General features: G+C 30.6%; 1 protein-coding gene and 1 long non-coding RNA gene across 7 annotated transcripts in view; one reads left to right on the top strand and one right to left on the bottom strand.

The window, feature by feature from the left end:
- The window catches only part of LOC102670749 (glycogen-binding subunit 76A), a 78200-nt gene that overhangs the window by 45304 nt on the left and 24179 nt on the right, over positions 1-8717 (bottom strand). Inside the window, exon 1 of one of the 6 annotated variants that reach the window (XM_006613219.2) lies at positions 1891-3036. The exons of 4 other annotated variants lie outside the window; for them this stretch is intronic. In XM_006613219.2, the coding sequence (XP_006613282.1) occupies positions 1891-1904 (14 nt within the window). In that variant the 5' untranslated portion in view covers positions 1905-3036. Of the gene's footprint in view, positions 1-1890; positions 3037-8717 lie in introns of those variants that run through there. One more of the 6 variants, XM_006613220.2, reaches the window with a different exon arrangement.
- On the top strand, positions 3665-4660 carry LOC116185250. The gene is made up of 2 exons (XR_004150049.1): positions 3665-4021; positions 4102-4660. It is a non-coding gene; the product is annotated as an uncharacterized LOC116185250 (long non-coding RNA).

Raw genomic sequence — 8717 nt, 5'->3', positions numbered from 1 at the left:
TTCGTGTTGTGATATATATAATGGCGAAATAAAAATTTTGTTCTCTAAAAAAAATTGATTTTAATCACGAATTTTACNTATCGATTACTTCTAACGGGGGATAAATAAAAATTGTTCGTGTTGTGATATATATAATGGCGAGATAAAAATTTTGTTCTCTAAAAAAAATTGATTTGCTCGCGAATTTTAATCGATATCGATTACTTCTAACGGGGGGTAAATAAAAATTGTTCGTGTTGTGATATATATAATGGCGAAATAAAAATTTTGTTCTCTAAAAAAAATTGATTTTACTCGCGAATTTTACTCGATATCGATTACTTCTAACGGGGGGTAAATAAAAATTGTTCGTGTTGTGATATATATAATGGCGAAATAAAAATTTTGTTCTCTAAAAAAAATTGATGTTAATCACGAATTTTACGCGATATCGATTACTTCTAACGGGGGGTAAATAAAAATTGTTCGTGTTGTGATATATATAATGGCGAAATAAAAATTTTGTTCTCTAAAAAAAATTGTTGCAAATGTTGTTTCTTCTTTTTTCTTCGATTATTCTGGAATAAAAATTGTTCTCCTCCATCGATATGATATATATACGTTATTACATACGTTTTCTTTTCGTGATGCGAATAAAAATTAAGTAAAATTAAATAAGAGAAGAAAAATTTTATCTTTCATGATAATATCTTGATATAAATATATCAATAAATAAAATTATTGATATATAATAAAATAAATAAAAATTCGTGATTGATATAAATGTTGTGATATATATAATGGCGAAATAAAAATTGTTACAAATGTTTGTTCTTTTTTCTTCGATGTATTCTGGAAACACGAATAAAAATTATTCTCCTCAATCGATATGATATATACGTTTTCTTTTCGTTATTTCGCGATGCGAATAAAAATTAAGTAAAATTAAGTAAGAGAAGAAAAATTATCTTTCACGATAATATTTAACTTTTTGATACAAATATATTATACGTATAGATATATCATCAAGTATGATATAGTATAGTATATTAATGCATTTTGTAGATTTAAATTAAAATTTAAATTTTAAAGACAATTGTAACGAGAGAAAGGAAACAAATGACGATACGAGAAAGGAGAAATGCTGAAAGTTATACGCGATACGATATGGAGAGCGAACTAAATATAAATGTACACGCTGGTAGATATGGACGTTTAATTTCAGAACAAATAAATTTATCTACATTTCTACGTATCTTTTTTGATACACCGAGATAAGTCAATGGATGTCAATGTAAATGAGCGAGATGTCACGCTCAATGTTAATATTCATCGACATTGTTAACGATAACAACTTACTTTCACCTTGTAATTTAAACAATATTAAATTTTCTAACTTTGTTCCATTCTTTTTTTTTATAAAATTCAAAACTTGTATCAAAAAAAAAAGAAATAAAAAAGTAAGCAAAATTGTACGAAATAATTAATTACCTCAGTAATTAAGTAAATTAATTAAATAGTTAAAAAATCAAACTTGATACGTTTTTAAAATATGTCATCATAATTATATTAATTCTTCGCTATATTAAAATTACAGTTAAATTTGTATTAAAAACAATACGTATTTTTCTTTATTTCTATTAGATCTTTAATTTATAATCTGATTTCACGTAGAAATTATTCAACAATCAAAGATAAATACACGTTAAAATAAATAAATGCTAAAAGTTCATCAAGCTAGAAACAACAGTGTAACTCTGTAAAAAAAGAAAAGTAAAAATTTCTCCCTTGTGAATCACGTATTCACAAGTCAAAGATCGATAAAAAATTTTATTAACTTATCAAATACGACTTACGTATCCTCCAAGAAACAATTATTGGTAATTCGAATTAAGAAACAGAAGTATTCACCATTGAATGGCCATTCATTTGCTCGGTCGGTGTTTTCGACTCGAAAGTCGTCGATATTTCTTCCGTGTGCGTCATAATCGTGGCAAAATCAATGGGAACCAGATCGAAGTAAACCTCGTTATACCTCAATGAAGATTCTTTTTTTCGCGTCGAATCTTTCTCATTTTTTATCCTCACATTTTTCGAAAGAATGGGATCAACGATCCTTTCTCCAAATATGCATGCACTTGAGTTTCTCGAGAGAGACGAATGTGGCGCCAAATCGATATGTAATTTCGAGAAGATATATCTCGATCGATATCTCGCGTCGTTCAGAGGGACAACGTCAATTCGTTAGCGTTACTCTCGTATCGTATCGTCGAAGAAATTCATTCTTTTTTCTCTTTCCCTTTCTTTCTCTCTCCTTTTGTTTATATTTCGGACTATATTGCGTTTATCGTTCCGTTCAGAAGTGCAATCGATAAAGTTCAGGTTCATAAAAGTGTGGAAAACGTCATTTTGCCTTATTTTATTACTCGTGTTATTGTGCATCAACATAAGTTGTTCGTATGTCGTGGCTCTTTTAATCTCGTATCGAATTCTGTTTAGTCTCGCAGCTCTGACTCGTTGAAATCTTGAGATTATTTTGAACGAACGTTTTATTTGCAAAAATTGTAAGAAATTGATACGATTTTTCGTCGCTTTTTTTTTTATACACGTATTTTATCGTATATATATATATTGTAGAATTTACATATTCTCGATGCATGAATGGTTGTCGAGAATGTTAAAAAGAAATCGTGTTTTCGAACGATCTTTTACTGACAATTAAAATTAAAAGATAAGATAAGATAATTCTTAATCAAAATTTTTCATCAACGATATTCATTAATATTATATTCATTAATATGTCTCTATTTTCTTTGTCTTTTTTCATTGGTGAACTGTGAAGAAAATTTTATTCGATTTTCTCCTCTTTCTCCTCTTATCGCGAAACAAACGTTTCTCAACGTTTAAGAGTTCAGTATACTTTTCTCCTCCGTTCAAAGTTCCTCCACTGTCGGTGGTTAAACACAATCTCTTCTCTTTGCAAGATTTTCTTTTTTTTTTTTTTATTGATTAACTTTCCACGTTTCTTCTTCCAAATTCGATATGCATATTTTTTTGAGAGTTTCCGCACTTTCGATACAGTGCATAAAAATATTTCTGATCTCTTTTTTTTTATTATTATTATTCTTTCGAAGTTTCAGCACTGTCAATGGCAAAATGTTTATATAATTTTTTTTTTTTAAATTTTCTTTGATCAATGAAATTTTCACGTCTCTTCATCAGAGTTCAATAACGATATTTATATAAAAATTCTTCCACTCTTTTCTCAATTGGTTGAAATTCAAAATTCAAAATTCTCTTCTTTTCTTAAAACTTTTTCGAATCAACAAATATATCACAAGATTGTCAAAATTCAAAGTTCTTTCTTCTCCTCAAAATTCTTTTCGATCGAGCAAATTTTCACAGAATTATCAATATTCAAAATCCTCTTCTCACTTCTTCATCATCAAATTTTCACCAAATCGTCAAGTTTCAAAATCCTTCTCTCATTCTCTCGTCAAAATCTCGATCTCTTCTCTCTTCCTCGATCAATTTTCACAAAATTGTCAAAATTCAAGATCCTTCTTCCTCTTCGATCCCAAATTTCCACAAAAACTCATTCCTCGAGAGACTTCTTCGATCGATCGAATTTCCACAAAATTCTCCTCTCTTTCTCTTCCTCTCTCCCTTTCTCCGTTCAAAATTTCCTCGAGATAGTGCAAAAATTCACAACGCGAAAAAGCGGGAAGAAAATCGCGAGAGTAAGGTACAAGGTGTCCCTCCTGAACAGGGCCACCGGCGATTCCCTCGCATCGAAAATCCTCTTTTTTTTATCTTCAAATCCCTCCTTCCAGATTTGGCTGCGCGAAGGGAGGGGAAATTCGGGCTGTCCACACCCTTGGCACTCACTGGCGGTTGGAAGCGGCTTGCAGCTGGACGAAAACGTGGCCGAAACGGGCACGATTTTTCGGAAAACGAAGGCTCGCAGCAAGAGCAGAAAGACAGAAAAGGAGCCGGCACGACCGGCCGGCTTACACACACTGACTTCTGACTGGTCGAGCTAGTAGGTGACTCCAGGGACCCCTTCCATAACGCATAGCAACTGCTCGTAAGACGACTGATAAGTTCTTGCATTCTGTTTAGGGATCGACGGATGCGGTCCTGATGCGTGCCACCGTTCCATCCACACGCGTCCATTATTTCTTTCGTGTGTATTCTCGCGTGTCTCGTGCCAACCTTCCGTATCGGTTAATTTTTCCTTTCCTTTGTCGTCGAAGGGGAAGAGACGAGAAGGGAGAGGGGAGAAGGGGAAAAGCAGAAGGGAATTTTTCACGCGTGGCGCCACGACTTTCCGTAGAAAGTCCAAGTAGGAAGGAGAGGTTACGTTGAGACCGAAGTGTCGTGTTCGGTGTCTGTGGGTAGGTTTTTCTTTTCTTCTTCTTCTTTTTGTTTTTTCGTTTGTTTGATCAATCGATTTGTTTTTGTTCGTTGCGTAGAAGCAACGACTTGTTGTTCGGGATTAATACGAGAGTATCTTTTTCTTTTGTGACCAATGTTTGAGTGATTTGCAAAGGTATTTATTCATTATAGGTTATGTTTTTGACTAGTTTTAGCTTGCTTTGGATCAAGTGAGAATTGATCTCTGTTGAATTTTAACTTTACATCGTGATGTATTGATAAATAAATTTTTTGATTATATTAATTTTCTCACATTATGTTGCGAGAATTATCATAAATAATGTTTTAATTGTGTATTGATAATAAGAATTTTTGAATGATATTAATTTTATGCTGAATGTTTACAAAACGTGTTTATTGTTGAGAGAATTATTATAAATAATATCTTTGATTAGTTTTAATTGTGTTAGATTAAATAAGAATTGATATTTGAATTTTTACATTATGGTGTATTGATAAAAAAATTTTAAAAGTAATATTATAATTATAATATATATCATTGAATCAGTGTTTTTTATTTTTATTATTAAAAGATTTTGTAATGAAGAATTCTTCAATTTTAATTTTTTTTTCTTTTTTTACTTTTAACTTAAAAAAAATTAAATATACATATATGAGTCAATGTCTAAAGAGATTAAAATTGTAATGTGAAAAAATTGTTATATTCTATGGATGAAAAATTATTATAATATTATATGATAATGAATAATGATATGATATTTCAAATAAATACTGCATTATTATAATTTATATGGAAATTATTTTCCACAATGATACACTATTAGATATTATATCCAAAAATAATCATAATTTTCTTTTTTCGAAGATAATAAATACAAAGTACACGAAAAAAATCTGAAATATTGTATACAACACATCTTTTTAAAATAACGAAATGTTAAATTTTCATAACATAATTATAATATGAATCGATCGAATATAATGCTTCAAACATGAATAATTTGAATGTAATCAATAAGAAATATCGAAAGCGTGGATAAAATTAATTAATTATCGCTCGACGAAAAAAAAATAACCTCTCTATGCTAACAACAAACGATCTATGTAAAAGAACCGATCATGCAAATTAAATTTAACGTTATATAGCGATGTCTAAATTGCGCCACGAATTTTTTCGATTATCTTTCACGCGGCACGATTATGCAAATTATGAACTCTCGTGACACACTACTAGTTTGTTACAAAACTCGGCGTGCCACTTGCACCCGTGCACGTGAAAATCAATTCCAAACGAGGCGCGTAGAGACTCGACGCTGTACTCGATGGGAGAACGCCCATAAGCGTTTTCATTCATTCATACCGTTTGAGCGCAGGTTTCTATATTTAACCATTCCCATAAGTTTGTGATAAATTCTCGGGGAAACGATAGGTCGCCAATACGTGCTGAAACGTGGCTTTCACCGTGAATCGTATTTCCCATACCACACTCTCCTCGCTATTCCTCGCGTTACGCTCACTGAATTGCTAATCAACCGACTGAAATTACCAACCTTTCCCACCTAGAGAAACAATTTTTCCCAATTGCACGGTTAAATGAAATAAAGGAGTGCCTTCTTCTAAAGTAAAGAAGAAAGGATGAATTTGAGTTGAACAATTTTTTAATTTCATTTTTTTCAAATTTAAATTTATACAAAGGATGAATTGTGAAAATTTTAAGTATAAGTTATACGATTATCTACATCCCCTTTTACAATCAAAAGTCTTAAGACACGTGTTTTAATTGAAAAATAACTTTGATATTTGAGATTGAAGATTATAAATATATTAGATTGGGAGATTTATATTATGTAACTTTAATTGTTACGTACAATTTAAAATTCACTATTATTTATTTTGTAATGTAATATATCAAGTTAGATGATGCATCTTCAATAGTGTATTTTTATCATTTCTTCTAATAGTTAATTCTGAAAACTTTTAAATCTGTACATTAGGGAGGAAAGAACAATCAAATATTGTAAGATTATTTTCTAATAATAATTTAATATTTTCTATTTTCTATATAATTTAATGATAATAATATTTTCTAATAATAATGAAAAAAACTTATTTTTAAGAAAAACAAATTTTTGTTTGCTATTAGAAAAAAAAAATGAATTTTATTTCTATAATCTACTTAATGTTGAAAATATGAAAATAAAGGGATTATTATGTATTAAAACTGCAAAGAGATCTGTATCATTGTGAAACAGAAATAATTAACGTGCAAATTGAAATGTGTCGTATTAAAATAATAATTAATGTGTTACCATCTGAAATTTATGATAAACAGTGTTTGAAAGTTATTTATCAAATTATATATAAGTATATGAATCATGTAACACATTAAGATTCTTGAAACTGAGATTGAATGGATAATATTTCTTTAAAATTAAAAAAAAAATATTGTAAAATTATATATATTTTTTTAGATAAATTCTTAAAGACAAGTTGTCGTGATAAAAGTTATATATAAATGAAAAATATTCAAAAGTCACGTATGATTGAATAATCGTGACATCGATATTAAAAATCATCGACATTCCACTATTCTACTTTATATTTCTCCATATGTATCTCTTTTCTAATTTCGAAGAAACTAAAATGAATGTTATTATAAATAATAATTTAGAATTATACAATCACAACTATATTATAGAATCACAATATAGAAGATCATAAACTAAATTATTAAAAACATCGATTGAAGTGCAATATGTTAAAACCATATTCTCTGCATTCTTTTTTAAATTTCGAAGATCTTTATCTGATCACAAATTTGTCAAAACACCAATTTCAACATCGGATATCACGTTACTTTACATTTGACTGATTTTGCTGTATCGTAATCGATATCACTCTTTCGTAAAAAAAATAAATAAAAATCACTAATTACACTTTTTTCGCTTCAATTTTATCTCTCGCCACAGATCGAGTAGCCAAAGTGTTCCTCACTATCGACACAATCCAAATAATCGAATACGAAACGGGGACAAACCGTGTGTTGTAACCGGTTGTAGCTCGTTGTAAACCAGCGAATTTTACAGTTTTAAAAAGAAATGAGCGCGGCCATTTGATGCGTCGCACGCTCGTAAATCAAGCGAGGATGCAATATTATTAAATTATGCGCATGCGCGATTCCTGCTATTACCGACCGTGGAACTGCAATCGATCTTATCGGTCGATTTCATCGATCTTATCGCGACAGTACGAAACGCCTACGCGTTTGTAATCGTTGTAATGTGTTTCGGCTTCGACCGAACACGACCTACGCCAACACGGCCACGCTGCACGCCTAGGCAACCTCGTTTCTCGGCCGAGATAAAGGGAGAAAGCACGAGCGGGTCTCGAGCGCGCAAATAACGAAATGAGGCGTAAATACTGCCTCCAGAACGGTTGCCTCCCGGCTTCAACCATGGAACGTACATGTATGAGAGATCCGCGAGAGAATCCAACGATGTCTCCGAGTTATATGAGTTATATATTGGGCGACTGGCAGACGAGATTGAATCTTCTAATAGAGAAGAAGATGTCAACTCGGTTGGATCTCGTGATGGAGATATAGAATGTCTTATAAAAGTCTTATCGTCTAATCATCTATCTTGGTTGATAACATAATAACAATTTGTATGGGCGAGTTTACAGGGACAATTTATATTTTTTATAAAATATTTGTAATCTTCCAATAGAGAAGAAGATATCAACTCGATTGGAGGATAAAGATGTTACACTGCTGTGTGTAAAAAATTTTATCGTCTATAGTTGAATCATCTATCTTAATTGGCAAGTTTATAACGATATATATATATATATTTTTAATATATTAAAAATTAATAAATAATATTTTTTAATATATGTTTGTATACATTGTAATATAATATGGCTTTGAAATTCGAAAAGAAGATAGTGAAGATTGAATCTTCTAATGAAAGAATCGACTCGATGGGAAAAAATTTACGCGTAAAAATTTTATCATGCCTCTATACAGAGACAAAATCGATAACATATTCCACAAAATTTAAATACGTAAAAAGAAGAAGAAAAAAAATATTCGTATTAAAACAAAAATATTTTTCACGCGTATGATATAAATATAATAATATCGATTCTGAATAGGCATCGAATCTACGATTACAATAGAAGTGATAACTTCGATTTTAGCAAAAGAGAAGAAAGTTTCATTCATTCCTGTACTTTATCGAAATAGGTAGACGATAATGGCCGACCTAAATCAAGTCACAACGAAGATAGCGTTAAAAACACTCAGGCTATATCTAATTTTAACTTCATCGTGGTTTACG

The sequence above is a fragment of the Apis dorsata genome, unplaced genomic scaffold, assembly GCF_000469605.1.
Source record: "Apis dorsata unplaced genomic scaffold, Apis dorsata 1.3 scaffold_137, whole genome shotgun sequence".
Classification (NCBI taxonomy): Eukaryota; Metazoa; Arthropoda; class Insecta; order Hymenoptera; family Apidae; genus Apis; species Apis dorsata.
The sequence above is the reverse complement of the archived record's forward strand: the minus strand, read 5'-3'. Positions and strand labels throughout refer to the sequence as shown.